The sequence below is a fragment of the Natrix helvetica genome (genome assembly GCF_964273705.1).
Source record: "Natrix helvetica genome assembly, chromosome: 2".
NCBI classification, from domain to species: Eukaryota; Metazoa; Chordata; class Lepidosauria; order Squamata; family Natricidae; genus Natrix; species Natrix helvetica.
This window is the reverse complement of record NC_138552.1, coordinates 212,001,780-212,024,006: the sequence shown is the minus strand read 5'-3', so window position 1 is coordinate 212,024,006 and position 22,227 is coordinate 212,001,780. Positions and strand designations below refer to the sequence as shown.

General features: G+C 41.1%; 2 protein-coding genes across 9 annotated transcripts in view; one reads left to right on the top strand and one right to left on the bottom strand.

Moving 5' to 3' along the window:
• The window catches only part of AGPAT4 (1-acylglycerol-3-phosphate O-acyltransferase 4), a 67,437-nt gene extending 66,172 nt beyond the window's left edge, over nucleotides 1-1,265 (top strand). For all 4 annotated transcript variants that reach the window (XM_081943372.1, XM_081943370.1, XM_081943371.1 and 1 more), the window contains one exon: nucleotides 830-1,265. In XM_081943372.1, coding sequence (XP_081799498.1) covers nucleotides 830-921 — 92 coding nt within the window. In that variant the 3' untranslated portion in view covers nucleotides 922-1,265. The remainder of the gene's footprint in view (nucleotides 1-829) is intronic.
• Nucleotides 1,266-4,748: 3,483 nt separating this feature from the next.
• The window catches only part of MAP3K4 (mitogen-activated protein kinase kinase kinase 4), a 120,296-nt gene continuing 102,817 nt past the window's right edge, over nucleotides 4,749-22,227 (bottom strand). For all 5 annotated transcript variants that reach the window (XM_081943457.1, XM_081943453.1, XM_081943454.1 and 2 more), the window contains 9 exons: nucleotides 18,684-18,764; nucleotides 16,271-16,462; nucleotides 15,152-15,222; nucleotides 14,655-14,771; nucleotides 12,963-13,122; nucleotides 11,486-11,608; nucleotides 7,823-7,929; nucleotides 6,151-6,330; nucleotides 4,749-5,312 (listed from right to left, as the gene is read on the bottom strand). In XM_081943457.1, coding sequence (XP_081799583.1) covers nucleotides 5,292-5,312; nucleotides 6,151-6,330; nucleotides 7,823-7,929; nucleotides 11,486-11,608; nucleotides 12,963-13,122; nucleotides 14,655-14,771; nucleotides 15,152-15,222; nucleotides 16,271-16,462; nucleotides 18,684-18,764 — 1,052 coding nt within the window. In that variant the 3' untranslated portion in view covers nucleotides 4,749-5,291. The remainder of the gene's footprint in view (nucleotides 5,313-6,150; nucleotides 6,331-7,822; nucleotides 7,930-11,485; nucleotides 11,609-12,962; nucleotides 13,123-14,654; nucleotides 14,772-15,151; nucleotides 15,223-16,270; nucleotides 16,463-18,683; nucleotides 18,765-22,227) is intronic.

Sequence of the window (22,227 nt, the reverse complement as noted above, 5' to 3'; positions counted from 1 at the left end):
TTAGTATTGTCAGTCTGGAGTCACTACACCCCCAAAAAAGATCCAAGTCCAGCCACCCCCACAAGTCCATTGACTCTTATCTGGCACCAATCTCCCTTGACCATTAGTAGATCAGATTCTTATATATAGGTTACATGGAATAAATACTCAAGTGTTTTCTGAACTCTGACCTGGCTTCTGGTTTCCTGACACCACCAATCAGGGTTTTTCTTATTTTAAAAAAAGAGAGAAATTGGAGAAATTGGTGTATTGTTTTAACCAATTACCACACAAAAACCATTTCCAATAAGGGATATATAAATGACTTTAAATCGGTGATATAGTTTTAAGGAGATAAAATGGACAGTACTGTACAGCAATCTGCCTAGTTCAGGGGTGTCAAACTGACGGCTGGACGCGTCACATGCAGGCCACGCCCACCCCAGCTCCACAATTTCGTTGTATTTAAGTACCAATTTCGCTGTATTTAAGTACAATGACAATAAAGATTATACTTATACAAAGGGAAAAAACATGAATTACCACTTGAAGCAACGTGATGCCGCAGGTTTGACACAAGTGGTCTAGTTAAACAAAGTATCTGACAAACATCAGTGTGTCTTTGTGCCTACCTTTTCTCCTAGAATATTTTTAAAACTACAGAGGAAAAGCATTTATTTCTCGCATGATATCCCAAAGGCTGACTAATTCTCTTTCTTTCCAGAACATGGCAGACTACTAATAGGGCAATATAAAGTTTGTATATGCTCTCATTTATGAGAGCAAATTTGCTATTAGTTTTCTCCTTTTTTCTCTGTTTTTAACATATCCTCTTTTTTAAAAAATTCAGTTTCGGTTGGTGTTCGATGGATGATAGGACTAACAGAAATTAACAAAGGTTCAACTTACGGCAACTATGAACACAAGGAGAAGCAAAAGTGAAATCTCCAGAGACTGCTTCGTACCCAAAAGGAACAAGCTTGTGAACTGCTGTGCACATCTGTCTTCAATCATGAAGACCCGGAATCTGTTATAGAGAGCTCATGACTTCCCTGAAGTCACGTCTCTTCTCTATCCATCTCCTTCCCTGCTCCAGCTGGCAACAAGAGTCAATATTCTGCAATTCATTTTATTTTTTTTCTATACTTTTTTTAATTCAGATTTTCCAAAGAAACCGTTCTTTTTTTAAAATTAAGGAAGGGAAAATATGCAGACATAGTATAGGAAGGAAGCAAATAAGTGAATGAATATTCTTTTTTTCTGAATAAACCTTTAATGGATTAAAATATGAAATAAAATTTACTTTCCTATAAGATGACAAAAATGAGTATTTTATATATTTAACTAACAAAAATAAGAACGATTTTACTTTTGTTCTTTTTAGCCTGGTGGCCTATTTCCCAATTGTGACCAATAAGCTGCTTCTGGAAAGCCCAGATACTTGTTATGAAATCTGTATTCCAAATGCATTTTTATTTGTTTAGTTTCACTTCTATAATTTATTTTTGTGGAAGTAATTGTTTTAACCAATGAGTGATTCTTGAGTAGTACTTTCACTGAGCTACTTAGCACTATCCAAATATTTATCTTCTGGCCAGCCTGATAAAAATAAGACAACTTTCCTCCTAACATTTGTTTTCAGTTTGCCAAGACACTTGTATTACCAGTTTGTTTTCAATTCACTTCAGAAAGTGAAGTGAATGTACTTCTTTTATTTTGCAATTCCATTTTTTTATTTGCATTTGTTTAATTCCTTTGCACGCTTGGCTCCAAGTATTCATTCTCAATCCTTTATTATATTCGGAAAGGTTTAACATTTCCAGTCACAATTACATATCCTAAAGAAATCTATTTCTTGCATTCTACTACAAAAAACAATTTTACTTTTTTTACTTGTTCTTTAATCATTATGAATCTATAAGAGACTGCCTCTTTAATACCAATTTTGTAGTGAAGGTAAAGTAGTTTGAAAGTCCATTTATATCAATATGCAGCACAATGCAGTTATTCATACATCAATGAACTCAAAACATTAGTGAGAAAAGTTATTTCTATAAACTCTTATTCATTAAAATTCGATTTCCTTATGCACAGTATTACCTTTAATACTACTTTCCAAATTAGACAGTAAATTACACGGCCTGCCTTTTCTAGAATCCCCATTTCAAGTTTAAATACAGGTGTTAAAATTGGCTGTGTTCCTAGTATATAGATATTGACCATGAAAATAATTTATATTAGAATATTGACAATATTTATCTCAGCTTGGATAGTACTCTGGCCCCTTTGATATATATAGATCTGCACTGCTGCTATTCTGTCTCCCTGTGGAGTTTATCATATTCTAATAATATATTACACCAGACCCTAATGTAGATTGTTTGATTTAGACCAAATAAATTTGCAAACTTGCTATTTTCATTTGTAAACAAAAGTGTATAGTTCTGTGGCGTAAGTAACAAACCAACTTTTATACTACAATGGTTTGTTTTGCATTCTAAAATCCATTGTTTGAGATAGACCGTTTTTAGTAGTTAGTGTCCCAATGACCCAACCATTTAAAAATACTCAGTGAACCTGTTAACAAAGACCAAATCCAAGATAACAGAAACACCTTTGTACTTTTGAAAGAGAAAATTACCAGCAACACAAGAATTTAGCTGATATATTTGGCAGAATGAGTCCTGTTAGCAGATATCTGGACAGTTGAAACCTTTCATCAAAACCATTTCTTTTTTTTTTTGAAACATCATTCCTGCTTCTCTTCTGACAGCTTTGACGATTTATAGCAGACTCCAAGCAACAGATTCTTTTGGTTAGCTTGCCCTTTTATCTTAGCCATGTTGCTTTCAACATGTCTGTTACAATTAATCCAGTGGACCTGTATGCAGGTAAGTTCATTCCTGATATAAGTTAGTCCTCAACTTACAACATTTCATTTGATTGAAGATACAAGGGTACTGAAAAAAATGACTTATGGCTGTTTTTCACACTTACAACCACTGCAGCTTCTCCATGGTCATGTTATCAAAACCGCTTGGCAATTGACTGATATATATGATGGTTTCAGTGTCCCAGGGTGATCACCTTTTGCCACTTTCTGACAAGCAAAGTCAGTAAGGAAGCTAGATTCGCTAAACAACTGTTACTAACGTAACTGTAGGGATTCACTTAACTGTGGCAAGAAAGGTCACAAAACTCACTTAACAATTCTCTCTCTTAGCAACAGACATATAGTCCTAAGTTGAGGACTACCTGTAAGTGGTTTTCAAGCAACGATCTAAATGTCAAGGACTTCATGTAGTATGGGGACATTTAAGATAATGTCTTAAAATTCCCTCGTTCAGTTTCCCTTTTCCATTATGCTAAACTAGTGATCTCCAAAATGCTTCATTTTACTGCTGCATTCAATCCATTACTTCACTCGTTTATTTATTACTCTAATGGACTTATGATTACCCACCTTTATATTTACAACTTTTCAAAGTTTACTTGAAAAAAGAATCTCTTGTTGAATGTTTCTTTTCAATGGATAATGTTGATCAGAATACCAAGTGGATCTTCCTGCCTAGTGTTGTTTTTGATGTATTTCTTGGAAACAGAAAATTTATTTCATGTACAGCAGGATTACGTTAGTTTACAAGGCTGTGTCTTATTGCTCTTTAATTTATTTTGACTTCCAGAACCAAATGAAATGCAAAAGGAGGAGTATAATGTAAGCAAAATTAAAACATTTAGTGCTTCTCTGACAAACATTGCTCATAATCTAAAAAAGGGAACTGACCCTAGATGCCATGTTTTAATCAACTTTTGACCCAAATGTCATCGTAATATCCAAATGCCAAAGAAGATCCGCAGTAAACCTAAACCAACTTGTGTTGTAATGGGGCAAATTTTCTGGTTTTGAGGATACTGTTATGAATGCCTCTGTATAGCTTGATTGTTGCTAAAATAGCAGTATACTTAGATGTGAGATTGTAAATGTATTTTTCAGCACATCATTAACAAAATAGGAGGGTGCTGAGAAATCAGTGCTAAATATAAGCATACTATATCAAGGTTTGACACATGCATGTGTCTTTAAAAGAACTGTAAATATGGATATTATACAGGGAAAAGCCACATCTGATTTAAACAAGTGCAGGAGTTAAAAAGCAAAGGTTAGAATTTAGCAATTCAGCCGCCTGTGTGAGAGAACTGCGAACATTAAGTTTAAGCCCTTATAATGGTAGCCAAATGTGCATGAATTGAATTAGAATCTTCTTTGCTAGACTTTTGCTTTGATAATCAGATGCAACTTAGCTACTCTTAGCCATTAACCACTTTATGAGATGAATTTGAAAATTGGTACTTTGTCAGGGAAATGAGCCACTGAACTATTTAAAAAGAACTATTTATTATCATGACACTTGCAACTCTGAACTTTGGTTTGATGAGCTACCATAGTAGTAGTAAGGAATTAAAACCATAGCCTGATATGTCACTGAAGACTATAACTGCAGATGAGCAACTTAACTGATTCCTACACATCAGTTACATTTAAAGATATGGATTCACACTTCAACTGAGCTTTGGTGGCAACATATAAGCACATACCTGTGAGCAATAGTAAGGATGCTACTTACCTTCCCTAAAATTATGAAAAGCCTATCCAAACTTTAGCTTAAATACCTATACCATTGAAACACAAGTTCAACCCTCACATAAGACTCCTGAGAGTGATAAAGCCATTTAAGTATCGGCTTTAAACAAAATAGGAAACAAAAGACTTCCTAAAATAAACCATTTATTGAGAAAAAGCTTTTAAATTTCTTCAATCAACATCTGCATAACAAATCAAGCTGGCCAATAAAAAACAGAAACAAAAAAAAAACACAGAAAAGTAGAAGTTCACAGTCAGTGCACTCAACAAACAGGAGATTAAAAATAAGGTTCAGACTGCCTGATATAACACTAACTTTGTTTTTGAACCTAAAAGTTCAAAAATCCTACATATTAACATTACAGTTCTCAGTCATCTGAGAAACAGAGAAAGGACAAAAATAAGTTCATGGTCCATTATACAGTAGTAATGGCACTTTCACTGAAACATGCAGCTTCTTTAAACTCATGGGGGCTGCCAGGGGAACAACAGGTGCCAAGGGAAACAAACAGCAGCAGCAGTAAAAGTGACGCCTGTCACTTGTGCAGTCTTCAGTCATGTTAGGCCTTGAGTCATATTCCTGTGTCTCAACACAGTCCAAATGTAAATATTACATATAGTAGTGATTCAAAAATACTTCACCCGAGTACAGGCAACCATGTGCATAGCTTCATTCTTCATCTGTGCACACCTGGGTGGTAATACAGAGAGAGCAGATAATTAGCCCTATTAGACTTTTCTTTTAAAGGTATGCTTCTCCTTCCCTAACAGTGACTCCTTCAGATGAGGTATCTTACACTGTAGTTCAGGTAAGATCTACTGTAACTATGTAGACAAAATTATATCATTCTTTTCAAGAAAAGTGATTGATCCTCTAAGGTGTGAAAACTGCACAAATGATGCTGTTGGATAGTGTCTCCCAACCTTGGCCATTTCTAGGTATAGACTTCAACTCCCAGAATTCTACTGTCAGCATGGCCACCGATAAGAAATCTGGCAGTTGAAGTCAACAAGTATTGAAGTTTCCAAGGTTGGATACCCCTGGATTAAGCCAAATATCGCATTTTGGAATTCTGCTGATCTGGATTCCAGCCAATGTCCTTCATGCCCTCACCCATCCACCTCCAGCAAGTTATGGACGTGGAGCATAACTGGTTAGGGTTAGGATAATTTTGCTTTTCAAGATGCTTAGCCCGGCAGAGAAACTATGCTCTCCCAACTGTGCCCCTATCTCAATTTTGTGCATTGTGCCTTGCCCCAATGCATGCAAAGCCTAATCATTTGGAAGTTGCCAATAGGGGAAAACTCTGCAAATACAAGCAATGTCTTTATCTCCCAGTTAGTTAGGTGTTCTGTACTACTGAATTATTTATGCTGTGTCAGTTCTTCTGATGAGACTAAAAGAAAAACGTGTAGTAATTGCTAATGAAGACTAGAACTAAAATCCACAAGCTTCTTTAATTGAAACAGTTACTCTTGTGTAATAAGACCCCCACAGTTACTAACCAGAATAGTCAAACTTAACTAACCTTGACAAACGAATGATCGAGGAGCTGGCTAGCTGTCCATCTCATCTTTGGCTCACTCTCCAGGCAATGTGAAAGGAAACCTTTTCCTTCTGGACTTATCTTTTCAGGAATTGGAGGCTTATGACCCATCCCTACTCTGTACATAATCTGAAAGTTGTGTTCAAATTCATGCCAGGGTCTCTGTAACAAAGCAGGAATGTTAGGTTGAGAAATTAAATTTCTCATTGTGTATACATTGTGGTGAGTTACTTGATGAATTTCTTTTTTTGATAACAATAACCTCTGATAAACATAACAAATAACCCTGAGTATAAAGATTCACAAATAAGCACATGGAGTTGCAGACAATCCCAATCAATGGGCAAGATTTAGCTACCATATTTTTCGGAGTATAAGACGCACCTTCCCCCCCCCCCCCCAAAAAAGAGGGTGAAAATCTGGGTGTGTCTTATACTCCAAATGTAGCCCCACCCACCTGCTCTATGCATCGCATTTTCAGGCGGTTCCAGGAGGCGGGGATCCTCACTTCCACTTGGATTTTGATGAGCAGCATAGTAAAGATCCCCGCCTCTTGGAACCACCTGAAAATGCGAGGAACACAGGCGGAGATGGTCTGTGGCAATCCCTGCAGCCTGGTACAGCTGGTTGGGGGGGGGGGTATTCCACCCTTCAATCAGCTGCTCCTACTGAATCAGGCTGCTGAACCTGGCCAGGACATTTGCTGTTTGCTGCAAGGATGCTAGCCAAATTACAGCTGATGGATGCTGGTAGGCAGAGGCAGAAACTTTTTTTTCCTGTTTTTCTCTCCAAAAATTAGGATGTGTCTTATACTCCGGTATGTCCTATACTCCAAAAATATGTTATCTCTCTATTCCATTAATAACCAAGCAATGCATCAATGTTCCCAAGCAGCACTTATACCAGTTGGACTTCATTTACAATGTTGACTTATCTGAAATCTGGAAACTAGCTTAGCTCCCTATTTGGAGATAGCAGAAGTCTGCGAAGACTTCCAGAGTTCTTTAACTATGCTCAAAAATATAAACGAACAAAATGATGTTGCAAGGACAAAATTCTGTCATACTTCAACTTTAATAAATAGATTTTATGCAGTTGAATAGTTCTTTTGATTAAGCTGAGGAAAGTATGCTCAGTTTTTCAGTCAAAATTAATTCTTCTCTTGCCAGTCATTTTTAACCGAGCAAAGTTCAAGTTCTTTAATTTCCCAGAAATCCAATAATGGCATGTTTTAGATCAGTGATGGTTAAACTTTTCGGCACCAAGTGCTGAAACTGGAGTGCATGCATGTATGTATGTATGTATGCGCGTGCTGGAACCCGGAAGAGAGCAGGTGGCTGCCACGCACATGCACACCTGCCAGCTGCTCTCTTTCAGGTTCTGGCACTGCGACGCTCGTGCGCACGCTCCAGTTTTGGCACTCAGAGCGTCCAGTTGCTCTTCCGGATTCTGTGACACACATGCACTCCACTCTTGGCACTCAGAGCAGCCAGCTGCCCTTCCAGGTTCTGTCGCATATGTGCGCTCCAGTTTCGGCAGTTGGAGCAGCCAGCTGCTCTTCCGCATTCCGTCATGCGCATGCCATCACGGTTTTAGATCATCCGCAGGGCGTCCTCAGTAACCAAACTGATTGAATGTCATATAGGAGACTTACCTTCCCTGTGACCATTTCAATCACAACACATCCAAGGCTCCAAATGTCTGCTGCTCGCCCGTGGCCTTCTCCTTTAGCTCTCGTGATCACTTCAGGAGCCATGTATGCTTTGAAAAAACACAAAGGGACACATGAGTTTATGCAACAAAAAGAACAGGAGGCTTCACAACAAAAGGATTTGTCCAAGAAACCAAAGCAAGACCAGTTGTAAGCTACCCATCTGTGCTACAAAGTTACTAAGTATAAAGCACAATCTTCAGCTATTCTATGTAAATTTAACATAGACATTGTGCTTGCTTTAGAAGCATTTCCACCAATCTTATTATGCCTTTCCAAGATACCTTTTCTTTAAGAAAGAGCAACAGGTGCCCCACTCACTCCAGTGCAAGGGAAATAGTTTCACACACAGTTGTATGTTTAGTTTAGTTTATTTAATTTATAGACCGCCCCCTCTCCCCGTAGGGACTCGGGGCGGTGTACAGACCATTCATAATCAAAACAATAAAAATGACATAAGACATAAGACATGAAACATAAACAACTCACACACACGGTCTGTTATAAAATCCCAAAACCAATTTAAATATTAAGAACAATTTTAAAACCCGTTAAAACCCCAATATAAAATTTAAAAAGCCATCCAGGAAGGTTTGAATAGATGTTAAATGCAGTTACGATTATGGTTGTAATTAGGCCAGACCTGCTACTCGAAACAGGTGGGTCTTGAGTTTCTTGCGGAAGGAGCGGAGATCAGAGGTGGTTCTAATATCGGGGGGGAGGTCGTTCCAGAGGGTTGGGCCCATCACAGAGAAGGCCCTACTCCTAGGCACCGCCCGCCCGCCCGCACTGTTTAGCGGATGGTACTCGGAGGAGGCCCTCTCTGTGAGAGCGGATTGGTCGCAGGGATGTATGGGGTAGAATGCGATCCCGCAAATAACTAGGTCCTGAGCCATGGAGCGCTTTGAAGATGACAATCAACACCTTGAAACGCACCCGAAACGCACCCGTATGTCTCTAGTACAAAACGCACCCGTATGTCTCTAGTACAAAGCTAGAAGTTAATATTGTAAAGCCTTAGTAGTGCACAGCTACTTGGGTCCAAATGAAGAAAAGTACTGTATTTTTTGGAGTATAAGATGCACCTTTTTCCCCTCTAAGAGAGGGTGAAAATTTGGATGTGTCTTTATACTGAATGTATAAAGGCCCACCCTGTGGCCTCTGCCTCCCAGCAATTTATCTCCTTGCATAAACGGGGGCTTGCAGAGGCTTCAATAGGCTATATCAATCCCTGCAGCCTGAAACAGCTGATGATCGGGAGAAATTGAAAGTGAAACTTGCTGTTTGCTCCAGGAGGCAAATTGCTGGGAGGCAGAGGCAGATTTTTTTTTCTTGTGCTAATCAGGCTGTTTTTTGCAAGGAGGTAAGTCACTAACTATAGATGCCTATAGAATTCAAATTATTAGACTTATTTTTTAAAGACTGCTTTATTATTATTCTACACCAGTGGTTCGCCAAACTTTTTCAGTCCACCGCCCCCTTGGTGCTACAAACTGATCCTCAGTGCCCCCCACCCAGTGGTGGAATTCAATTTTTTTTACGACCGGTTCTGTAGGCGTGGCTTGATGGGTGTGGCTGGGGGAGTCATGTGACTGGGCGGTTTGCATGAAGGAATAAAGATAGTAACAGTAAAATTCAAAACTGTAACAATTAGTTGCACATTTATTCAAAATCCAATTTAAAAACCTTTGTAGTTAGTTAATTCAACAAAATTGTTGAACATGATCCAGTGATAACAGGTTTTCAAAGTCTGATAGTCATTTATCAAGAACCTTAGTAACTAGTAACTTAGTAAAATTTAGTAACTACTTCACTGTTCAGTAAATTCTTAATGTGATGGATGGGCTTGATGAAGTGATACCAGTTTCCCAATGTCTGGTTTTAAGTCACTTAGCAGGAGTCTTAAATCACCACATTTAGTAATCTGGAGTCATTTTCTTTGCTTGGAGAGAAGTTGGATGACCACACTGAAGCCATGTTCCACCAAACATGACGTTGGAAATGCAACAAGGAGCTTCTTAACCACTGTCCATAGTGCAGGATAGCGATCAGAAATTTCTTTCTGTAACCAAAACTCCCCCGGGCTTCCCCGCCGCTCTGGCTACCTCCGTCCGTCCGCGCCCGCAGCTGCAGCGACCTCATCAAGACAAAGTGGGAGCGAAGGGAGGCGAAGTGGCCTCCCTTTGATCACTCGCTCCCCCCTCCTGTCCGCACTATGCTAGCCCTGCACTCACTGATTGGCTGGCTCACCAATCGTCCCACCCACCTCTAAGAGCCCTATCTATAGAAAGCCAAGCAGAAAAAAAGATAACTGGGTTTAGATAGGGCTCTTAGAGGTGGGTGAGGCGATTGGTGAGCCAGCCAATCAGTGAGTGGGCAGGACTAGCATAGTGCAGATGGACGGGGGGAGCAAGCGATTGAGCAGCTTCTGGATGGGTGGGGGGAGTGTGCAAACTGGTTCTGAATGGCTCGCTAGAGGAGGCCACCTCCAGCACTCCTTTGCCGCCCCCCTTGCCTCTTACCACCCCCCTAAGCCATCTCACCGCCCACAGGGGGCGGTACCGCCCACTTTGGGAACCAGTGTTCTAGACAACTTAACAAAGTTAAGCTTTTTTAAATACTGTAAATGCTTGATCCGAAGAGGCCCAGTGCTATTGTTTTAAAAAATGCTATTCTTTTAAATAGCAGAGAATAACTATATTTCCAGAAAGCACATCAATTTTAACAGCATCTGTACAAGTATAATCTGAAATATAACGCTACAAACAGTGTATATTGTCTGTACTGTTTGCTGTTTGTTGCAAATTGCTGGGAGGCAGAGGCAGATATTTTCCCCTTGTTTTCCTCCCTAAAAGCTAGGTGTGTCTTATACTTTGGAGCATCTTATACTCCGAAAAATACCGTAGCTTTGGACTGTGATGTGGATGTGGTTCACTACCCAAGTCCAGGCTTTCTTTGAGAATCCCTGCATTTTTCCCCCACTCCATGCACAGCAATCATGCCATCGGAGGAAAATTCACATTTGATCTGAATTATCAACAAGGTGCAATACCCATCATACCCAGTTACAGTCTTCATAATGCATAAGCCTATTTTTCTAACGCTGCACACAGCTTTAGTGAGAGCAAGGAAAAGCTGGGGTTTAAGAACTGGCTTACAGGTGCACCAAGTGGACGCATAGCCCTTCCAAAACACCTTTTCTGTTCTGGATCCAAACAGGTAAAACATCCCTGTAAAATCTCTTTGCAAAGTAGCAAAGATAATAATAGCAACAGGTAATATTGATGAGTACTTTGCTGATGTGCACAGTTTAGACAATCCGGGTAATGCAGTCTGAAGATTTGATTTTTGATTTAGTTTTATAGCTGTGTAGTGACACTGATATTCCAGAAGGTGGCGGGACTTTAAGCAATGTTGACCAATCTTGTAAACCTAAAGAGCCGCTAAGCCAGTACTTGGAATGGAGGATGGATACTTTTGTTGTAGATCAGAACGTAACATTCTCATTATAAAATCAAGGCATGAATTCAATAGCATACAGTAGAGAATTTCAATGGCCACTAGACGGTGTTATAGAGAGAGATTTCATTGTATGTTCTTCCTTACCAGCAGTTCCCAGAGTACTATTCACTTCTCCAGGCATTGTCTGGGTATTATTCTTTAATTTTACCGAGCAGCCAAAATCTCCCAGCTTTATCAATCCTGATGATGTAAGAAAGATGTTTGCTCCTAAAAGCCAAAAAAATAAATAGATAGATAGATAAATAGATAAGATAGAATGAATGAATGAATGAATGAAATTTCATAATTAAACATTACAGAAGATTTTAGCTCCAAATTGCTTCAGAACAATCAGGCTCAACTATAAATGTCCATGCATTATAAATATCTGGACAGTTAATACAGGTAGTCCTCAACTTACAACAGTTTGTTTAGTGGCCGTTTGAAATTACGCCACTGAAAAAAAAGTGGCATGACCATTTTTCACACTTATGATCACTGCATGGTCATGTGATCAAAATTCAGATGCTTGGCAATTGATTCACATTTATGACGGTTGCAGTGTCCTAGAGTCAAGCAAAGCCAATGGGGAAACCAGATTCACTTAACAAATTTCTCACTTAGCAACCTAAATTTTGGGCACAATTGTGGTCATAAGTTGAGGACTACCTGTATTCTTCCTTATATATTCCTATAAATATCCTGCATGCAATCAAGGATGGGGGAATCGCACGCATTTCCTTTTATTCATTTATCTGAATCTTATTTCTGATGCAGCATTCCTGCATTCTCCAAATAAAAGATGGGGGTATTCCGTTTTATATCCCTTTCATGATCTCTAAGCACAAGGAAGAGTTGGGAAGAAAACCTCTCATTTGTCTGCATAATCCCTGATCCCACAAGACTGATAGCAGTTGTTCCTATTTTTCTACTCCAGCTGAAGCTCTGAAAGGGAGGAAGAGCTTCCATTGGCAGGATGCCTCCTAAGTACATTGCTATGGAAACTGAAAATGGTTTTCAAGAGTAGGAGAAGCAGAAACTGAGCAGCATTCGGGCAGTCTGTCTCACTGCTTCAGCTAATGGTGAAAAACAACCACTAATATCATGTAGTCAAGCATAACTGCCTGCTGCTTCTTTGTCCCTAAACAATCTCCTAAACGTCAGCATGTAATATTTTCTTTTGTGTACGCTGATGTCATTATTGTTGTAATGTGTCCCCATTTGTGTCCTGACAAGAGATTTCGTTTATCAGCAAAGCATGGTCACAGTCCAAAGGCTCCCTTCAAGATTCAGTGGGAAGCGTCAACATTTTCTGTTATTTCCTAATAACTTTCTGTTCTCTTTATCTATAAATATTGATCACAACTGTCAAAGGTACAATGAGCCATCAATTCTGGCTGGCAAGCAAGCAAACCTCTCTTAAAACATCAACTGTGGAGAAGAGGAACTGGAAAAGGCTGAAAATCATGCAGCATGTTATTCGAAGCAATTGATTTCTAAAATGTATATCATCTACATGTGGCTTTAAACAAAAGTCTGTTAGGCAATCCAAAGTAAGAGAGAAATCTAAATAAATCTCTACCTTTAATATCTCGATGCACTATACCATGTTCGTGTAACACATTGATGGCAGTTGTGATCTGCTTTGTGTAGAGTCTAATAACATGCTCCTGGAGGCCCAGCCTTGACACTTCTTCCAGGGTCCCCTCGTCACAATACTCCATGAAGATGTACATTTCTTCCTGTAATTGAGGTGCAAAGAAGTTTAAGAAGTGGACATCCCCACTAGGTAGAATGCAGTTCTCTGTTTATAGGCATGGTCCAATGAGTTCTGAATGTGAAATATGAGAGCTACTTTAGTGTAGTTAAAGACACTGGAGAGTTCAAAAATGAAGAATCCAGGCATGGAGGAGTTCCAGAAATCCTGATTAACCTTGTCAATTAGTCTAGAAGTTATTAGATATACGTCTCTTCAGGTTGGACTGAGTTAAAAAACTGACTCTTCCAGGCAGAGGAGGCGTGGTCATCTAATTTACATAACTCAGTCTCTAGGCTAATGGACAAAGTTAACCCATGCTTGGATTCCCCAAGCAGCACACAGGAGAAGCTAGGAGTTCTTAGTTCTCCCTCAGACTCAGAAGCTTCCCAGCTGTTCACTCACAACCCTAGACAAGGAAAAACTGTGCTCTACCAACACACACTTGGCAGGTTACACTCCATAATCTTCAGGAAAGAAGGCTTCATCTTGCAATGGGCTGATTACATTAGAGCAGGGGTGTCAAACTCAAGGTCCAGGGGCTGGATTCAGCCCACGGGGTGCTGAGATCTGGTTCATGGGGCCGCCCTGGAAACAGTGAAGGACTGGCCTGCAGTGCCTCTGCCAGTGAAAATGGAGGTTGTGTGTGGCCCTCCTCAATTCTGTTTCCGCTGGCAGAGGATGCAGGAGGCCGTCGCAGCTGAAAACGGAGTTTGTGAGGGCTGCAAGCAGCACTCCCAAACTCCATTTTTGCTGGCAGAGGGTTGCAGGAGGCTGTCACAGCCAAAACCAGAGCTTGGGAGAGCGTCTTGGCACTGGCAGAGCGTTCGGGCCACCACAGGCGCCCCCAACATGAGTGACATTGAGCTGGCCACGCCCACCGACCATTCTCACCCTGGCCCTGCAAGGTACCTATGGACTCCTCGTGAGGAATAACTGCCTGGAGAATTTGTGGGAAATTTCAAGCTTGCTTCTGTCCAAAGAAGGATTACAAAGAGTTGGCCTACTTGCCAGCTCTTTCTTCCACTGTGGTTGTAGGCTCCACTTTTACCAATCTAATCTTCGGTTTGCCATTTCTTCCCTGGAAGTCCCAGTGCAAAAACCAATTATAGAAAGGCCAAACAAAATCCTTTTTTGTCTTCACTGTTCTCCAGTTTTAATTGCTAACCGTTTCAATTTTCTAATAATTTTGAAAGGAAGAAAGGTAACATGAATATATAAGCTACATCTGGATTTTCCCTTTTGTCAACTAGCAATACCTTTGGGATAAAGAAATTACAATAGATGAAGGTTAAGAGATCAACCCTTATGAATCCTTTAACTAAATCCACTGCTCTTTGTTGGGAAATTGGACCATGCTTCTCACACGTTTAATTTGCTTCCTAAATAGCAAATGTAATCCTGGAACCATCTACAGATACTTATTGCCACAAACAAAACGAAACACAGATTCATAGCTTAAAAACTTTATTTATACTCTATGTTAACTGCAAAACTCAGTGACTATCGTCTCCTTACCCTATGAAGTTCTACACCAAAGTAGCGGACCAGATTAGGATGCTTAATGCCTTCAAAAATTTTCAATTCATCTGCCGTTTCTTTTATCGTTTTGTGATCATTGGGTTGAAATCTTATCTGCAAAAAGACATTATATTTCATGAGTGTTGCAAACCAAGCTCACAGGAAAAAAAAGACTAGAGAAAAGCAATGCTGAAACCACACAGAAATCTGTTTATTCTATCACACAGAATGAGTAAGAACAATCACAGATCTGTACAGATAATATAGAAATCTCTCCGCTTCTAATCTTGTAATTTCCCCCATGCTTTCATTCTAGGTTGAATACAATGGGATGCCTCTCCTTCTGATACTAAGAAGCAGATATGTTGGTAGGAAAAAGGCATTCTCTCACAGTAAATGACTTAATTTAAAAAGTTGCCATTTGAATAATTAACTAAATTGCACAAACAAAAAAATATAAACATATAAAACTGTTTTACAAGCATATTGCTTACTTCTTTCATTGCCATCAATTCACCAGTGTCAACGCTGATACAGGTATACACTTTTCCATATTGGCCTTCCCCTGCAGAATTGTAATATAAAAAAGAAATCTAAGCACTCTGAAAATGTTTTACGTCTTCTCAGTATAAGTCAGTCATACATCATTTTGTACAGAATATTTACCCAAATATCTGTGGATTCTTTTGTTAGGTGCCTTGAATACTTTAGGAATGAGCAATCTAATTAACGCAGAGGCATTTAAACAGAAAGAGCAGAATATCACATATGATAGCTCTGTTATGAAGCGTGCATATTAACACCATCACCTAGCTCCGTGATAGTTAACCTTTTTGGCTCTGAGTGCCGAAACTGGAACGCACACACACCGGAGCACCGGAACCCGGACGAGAAGAGCTGGCCGGTGCACATGTGCATGGCGGCCAGCTACACTTTTGGGTTCCGCTGCGCACACGCGCGCCAGACAGCTGGTCTGGTGTGTATGCATGTAGTGGCCAGCTGCTCTCTTCTGGGTTCCGGCGCACACATGAACCTAAAAGATAGCCGCTGGCCGCTTCATGCATGTGCACCGGATCAGCTGTCTGGCATGCATGCATGCAATGGAACCTGCACAGAGAGAGGGCTCTGCATGCCACTTCTGGCACAGGTGCCACAGGTTCGCCATCACAGACCTAGCTCCTGACCAGGGGTGGGTTGCTGCTGGCATTACAACTGGTTCGGTGTGCATGCAATTTCACCGGTCCAAACTGGTAGGAACCCAACTCTGCTCCTGATCTATTCCACCCAATTCCAAAGGTAGTAATTTCTAGATAAAATATATGTCATTTAACCTGAAGTACCTCGCTTTACACAGTTGCATTACGGGACAGATTTTACTTCCAAATCACCTGCAACAACTTACAGAATATTCTGGATTTAGTGTGCTTTACTCCATCATGGCTTTTTAAACAAACCAGTAATTATAAACGCACAGGTTGACAAAGGCAAAGTCCTTGAGCCAGGTAAAAATTAAATGTGCAGGAAGACACATGAATGACATTTCTGGGTTAAAAGCATAAATGTAACTCCCTCCATTAACTGAAATATCAAGCGGTAGTTCCCTAGAAACTTACCAATTTTGTTTCCTCTCTGCCACTTAAAAGTGACTTTTCTTAAGCCTACATGCATGACGTTATCATAGGATTTGGGAGTGTCACAAACTTGGCCAATGATGTTTTTCCGTCTCATTTCCCAGTACCTCTTTTCTTCAAACAGCTGGACAGATTTCTGAACTGCTTCCATAGGTCCCTGCCTGGAAGCAGTGTCTAGAAACAAATAGAATAAGCAAAAGCATTGATTAGGAATGAACTGCAGTTATTTACCTATACCCGTGATGGCAAACCTATGGCACATGTGCCACAAGTGGCACGCGGAGCCATTTGTCAGGGCACGCGAGGCGCTGCCCTGTCACCTGGCCAGCACGCATGCGCGCGCTGGCCAACTGAGTTCACCTTTTAAAAAGCTATTTTTCGCCTTCCCCAGGCTCCAGAGGCTTTATAGGAGCCTGGGGAGGGCGAAAAGAGCCTCCCCCGCCCCCCCCTGGAGGCTTCCGGGTTGCTCGGAGGGTCGTTTTAAGCGTTCCGAAGGCTTCAGGGACCGTCCGAGGCTTCCCTGATGCCTTCGGAGTGCTTAAAACGACCCTCCGAGCAACCCGGAAGTCACTTCCGGTTTGCTCGGAGGGTGGTTTTAAGCGCTCCGAAGGCTTCAGGGAAGCCTCTGGACAGTCCCTGAAACCTCTGGAGGGCCTCCGGGGGGTCGGGGGAGGCTCTTTTCGCCCTCCCCAGGCTCCTATAAAGCCCCTGGAGCATGGGGAGGGCAAAAAAAAATGTAAAAATGGGGGGGTCGCGCGTTTTGCGCACATGCGCACTGGGGGGATCACACGTTGCATTATGGGTGCTGCACACCCGCACTCGACCCCCCCTGCCCTCCCCCCACTTGTGGCACGCAAGCCAAAAAAGGTTCGCCATCCTGACCTATACCATTAAAGCAGCATGAAAACTATTAGAGAGGCAATACTGGTGAATGGTCTAAATATTCTAAAGGTTTAGAATAAAAAAGTTGATTTTATTAAGGGTATATATTTAGAATATTTATAAGATAATTACTTCTCATCCCTCCCCAGGGATTCAAATTCATGTATACATTCAGTTGTAAAAACTGGGCATGCAGCCATGGTTCCTAGATTACTTTCACACACACCCCACCACCACTTAGCAGGATAGAAGGAATTGGATTTACTACATCCTCCTCATCATAGTTGGAAGGGACCTTGGAGGTCTACTAGTATAACCCCCTGCTTAAGCAGGAGACCTTATATTATTTCAGGCAAATATTTATATGTATGTGGATTTAATCTTCTTAAAAGATAAAAGTGATTGTTGCCTTTGCTGCCACTGGTTGATGTTCCCACTATTAGAAAGTTTCTCCTTAATTCCAGGATCCTTCTCTCCTTGATTAGGTTCCATCCATTGCTTCTTATCCTGCCTTCTGATGCTTTGGAAAACAAGTCGACCCCATCTTCTTTATGGCAGCCCCTTAAATATTGGAACCTAGCTATCAGGCCACCCCTAGTCCTTCTTTTCACTTAGACTAAACATACCTAATTCCCACAACTGTCCTTCTTTGCAACCTTTTGCATCTGGGTGTTTTTATTCCCCCACCTTACTTCTCTGCATGTCTGTGTCTATGCCTGCACTGAGAAACACAAGTAGGCTGCATAATCCCACTTTAGTCACATGATTAGGAGGTGGAAGCAAGGAAGGCTTAGATTGGAGCAGCAACCAACATTGTCTGGTGATTGTGCCTCCTGTGTGCATTCAGGTATTATCCCCCCCCCCCCCCACACACACACCAGACCACAATCTAACATACTGGTCCAATACAGGATGGTTGATTCAATTTCCTAAACCAGGTAGGTGAGCGAGTGAGTGGGTGACTGGGTGAGTGAGCAAAGTCACCTAACCATCTTATGCCTAGGGGGTGATTGAAACCTGGGTCTCTCTGCTCCTAGTCCTTCACCTTAGCCACTATACCACACTGGTTTCCAAATATTTATATGTATGTGGAGGTATTTGTACTGAACAAAGGTGACACGCTCCATGGATGGTTACTAGCAAGAAGAATGTAGGAACTGACACCGATTTAATCCTCCTTTTATATCCCATATAACAGGGCCAGGGCATCTAGATGATTTTGACCCTGTATCTGTCATCACTGGCCGTGTGACTCTTGTTACCGGGAAGTAACATTGGAGGACAAAGGCTTCCTATTCCATATTGAAACTATCTAGAATATGGATAAATATAAGGATATGTTTGAAGGAGGAAATAAAAGAACAAGCTTGGTTTGTTCAAGAACCAATAATATGAATGTAGTTGGATGGAACTGTAAGAAAAATAACCTTTGAGAGAAATACTAAATGACAACTACTATGAAAGGGCAGTTTGAAATACATTTCTTGTCAAAATAACAAACTCTTTTTATCACCTTTGGTCTGATTGATAAGAGTCCGAAGCTCCCAACTTCGTCGGGCTGTTCCACTTGTATCACCTTTTGGATAAGATGGCTCTGTAGAAAAAAAAAGAGATGGAGTTTGAATGTTCATACCCTGACTAAAAAATACAGGTGGTCCTTGACTTATGATCACAATTAAGCTCAAATTTCTGTTGCTAAGCAAGACAATTGTGAAGTGAATTTTGCCCCATTTTATAACTTTTCTTGCCGCAATTAGCAAGAAGTGGCATGACACACTGCAGTTGTTAGGTTAACAACATGGTTGTTAGGTGAATCTGGCTTCCCCATTGACTTTGGTTGACCCAAGGTCACAAAAGATGATCCCATGACCCTGGGACATTGCTAACATCATAAATATGAACCAGTTGACAAGCATTCATATTCTGTTCACATGACCAGAGCAACGGCAATAGCACTTATGTATCACTTCATGGTGTTTTACAGCCCTCTCTAAGCAGTTTAGACTGTCAGCCTATTGCCTTCAACAATCTGGGTCCACATTTTATCGACTTCGGAAAGATGGAAAGATGAGTCAAACCTGAGCCGATGAGAGATGCTACGTGTGAAAAATGTTCATAACTCACTTTTTTTCAGTGCCATTGTACCGTATTTTTCGGAGTATAAGACGCACCAAGATTTTGAAGAGGCAAATTTTTAAAAAAGGTTTTTGCCTTCCCGGCTCCCTCAGAGCACTCTGCAGGCCTCCCAAACCCTCTGAAAACTGAGGCATGCAGAGAGTTTGGGAGGCCTGCAAAGTACTTCCAGGGGCTGGGGAGAGCAAAAATATGATGCGTGGGGGCTCGATCATCCTAAGGGTAAGCCTTTTATCGATCTCAAATCCGCTTTTCTCTACCCCTCTAAACAGCAGGGCAGGACAAAACATATCTCTCTGCGCTTTATTTTTTTCCCCTTCCCTCTGACCGGCGACCACGTAGAGCTGCTGGGCCCAAGGAGCGGCAGTCGGCTCGCTTCTTCTCTTCAGTGAGAGAGAAAGACACGTGGGAGCTGCTGAACGGCCGCTGTTGCGCTCGACCGGGAACGGCCCATTGGGCGAGGAGGGGTGGGGATCCCTTCCACCTGGATTAACAGTTCCTTAATGGTGCCTGAGCGGCAAAAGGGAAACCCAAAGAATACAACCTAGAAAGGCAGCCCCCTTGAAAAATCGGGTTTGTTCACAGCTCTCTTCACAACCCCGCCTCCTTAGTCTTGGTGCAAAAGCAGGTGCCAGGCTCCCAGCTACCATATCTCTTTGCTGCCTGACAGATCCAGGCAAATTGGAGGTGGGGGTGGAGGAAGAGAAGAAGAACAGTGTCCTCTACACAAAAAGCTTTTCTAAGGGCACTAGATTGGGAAGTTAAAAACCTGGAAAGGAAATTTGTGCTAATTTTTGCAACAAGAAACTACTTGAAGTACTTTCACTACTTCACTTCCAGGAAAAAAGTGACTACAATGCCTGCCTGGGCCAAGATCTCATGTGCTTATTTAAAGATCTGAACGAGCAATCCTAAAGGAAGCAAAAAAGGTTTGGTGATATCTGGTGAACTCTGGACCTTTACCCAATATTTAAAATGCCTTTATTTATTTATTTGAAGCTATTAGGCTCAATTGGATATTTAGGGCTTATGCGCTCATAACCACTAAGAAATTCAAGCAACTGTGCCTAATTATCCCATACAGAATTTAATAGATTCAACAAAGCAAACTGTCTTGTTTTGAATAACCGAATCTTGATTTACATAAGAAATAAAACAATTGGTTTACATTTCATGCTTGAATAGTTATATCAAATTACTTGGAAGGGTCATACAAAAATACAAGTTATCCAACGATGGGCAATTTTCTAGATTATATTTAAGTCAGGTAATTTATTATACATTTAGGTTACCATTTTCCTATATTTGTATGATTCCCCCAAAACTGTGCTATCTAGCTGTACTGGACTATAATTTCTATCATACTTATAAGTATGTAGTATATCCATTGGACGGCAGACAGGAATGCAGTATTTAAAAACAGCCGGAGGCCATTAAGTTATGGTTAGCATGGCTGGCTGGGGAATTCTGGGAGTTGAAGTCCACAAGTCTTAAAGTTGCCAAGTTTGGACACCCCTGGCATATGCATACTTTTGGTCCATATCAATCCCTTTAAATGAAACAGGAAATTCTTATATAAGAAATTCAGTGAGGGCACACCTTTCAACCTATCTCTCCACTCTATTGTACTGTTGCAATTACCCAACTTTCTGTAAACCTGAGAAAACAGAACGCCAAAGATAGTACCCAAGCATCTCTTTTTCTCCCTCTCTGGAGACGATGCAAGTAAACCAAGATTTTAGAAAAGGTGGGTACTAATATTGACTTAACACACCAAAAATATGTGTTTGAGCTCTTCCAAATCTGCACCTTATTGGAATTTACGTATGCAGTAAATTGCAGTAAAGGCTCTTCCATTCCTTTAAAGTCCATGACTGCAATTTGCTTTATAAACATGTTTCGCCTGTATATTTATGTGCAGAAAGGGAAATGATGCAACCCAAGAAACAAAGGTAGCTTAATGTCTATGAAGATTCTCAGTCATCCAGGTCATGGTTGTCCCAAGGGTGCTTTTTCAAGAGGCAACTGGACTGTGTGGGTTTTCTTTGAAGACGTTTCGCTTCTCATCCAAGAAGCTTCTTCAGTTCTGACTGGATGGTGGGGATATGGAAGCTTCTATTCCCCACCATTCTATTCCCCACCATCCAGTCAGAGCTGAAGAAGCTTCTTGGATGAGAAGCGAAACGTCTTCAAAGAAAACCCACACAGTCCAGTTGCCTCTTGTAAAAGCAACTTTGGGGCAAAGGTAGCTTACTTTAATTACTTATTGTCTTAAAGAGGATGCTCTTTGAGTGATGGGTTCCTAGTGAATGCTTTCCTTGGGAATTTTACTTTAAAGCACCCAAAGGTGCTTTCTTTCAAACGGCAACTGGACTTTCCAGTTTTGCTTGAAGATGTTTTGCTTTTCATCCAAGAAGCTTCTTCAGTTCTGACTGAATGGTGGAGAATGGAAGGATTTCTATTCCTTGCAGATGTTCAGTGAGGCAAAACAAGAAAGTCCACTTTCCTTTTGAAAGAAAACACCTTTGGCACAACAATGACCTCCACAACTGAGAATCCCCATAGACATTTAATTTAATGTGTTTACCAACAAGTTTGTAGCAGTTTTCTCAACACCAGTCCATACATATCCCAGAAAGACTATCTCCTAGGGCAGTGGTCGGCAAGCCGCGGCTCGCGAGCCAAATGTGGCTCTTTACACATTTTAATGCGGCTCTTCTGTATGCCGGGCGCCCGCACCCCTCCCTCCTCTCGGGCTTCGGAGGGAAGCTTCTGCAAGCGACAAGTCTCCCAGGCTGTAATTTGCCGAGCTGTACGCGCGCGCCTGTTTTCCACGGCGTGGAGCAGCGGCGAGATTCTGCGCGGCGAGCGATGATTCCGGGGGCCATCAGTGGGGGGGCAGGGTCCCCTCTCGCGTTCCTCAT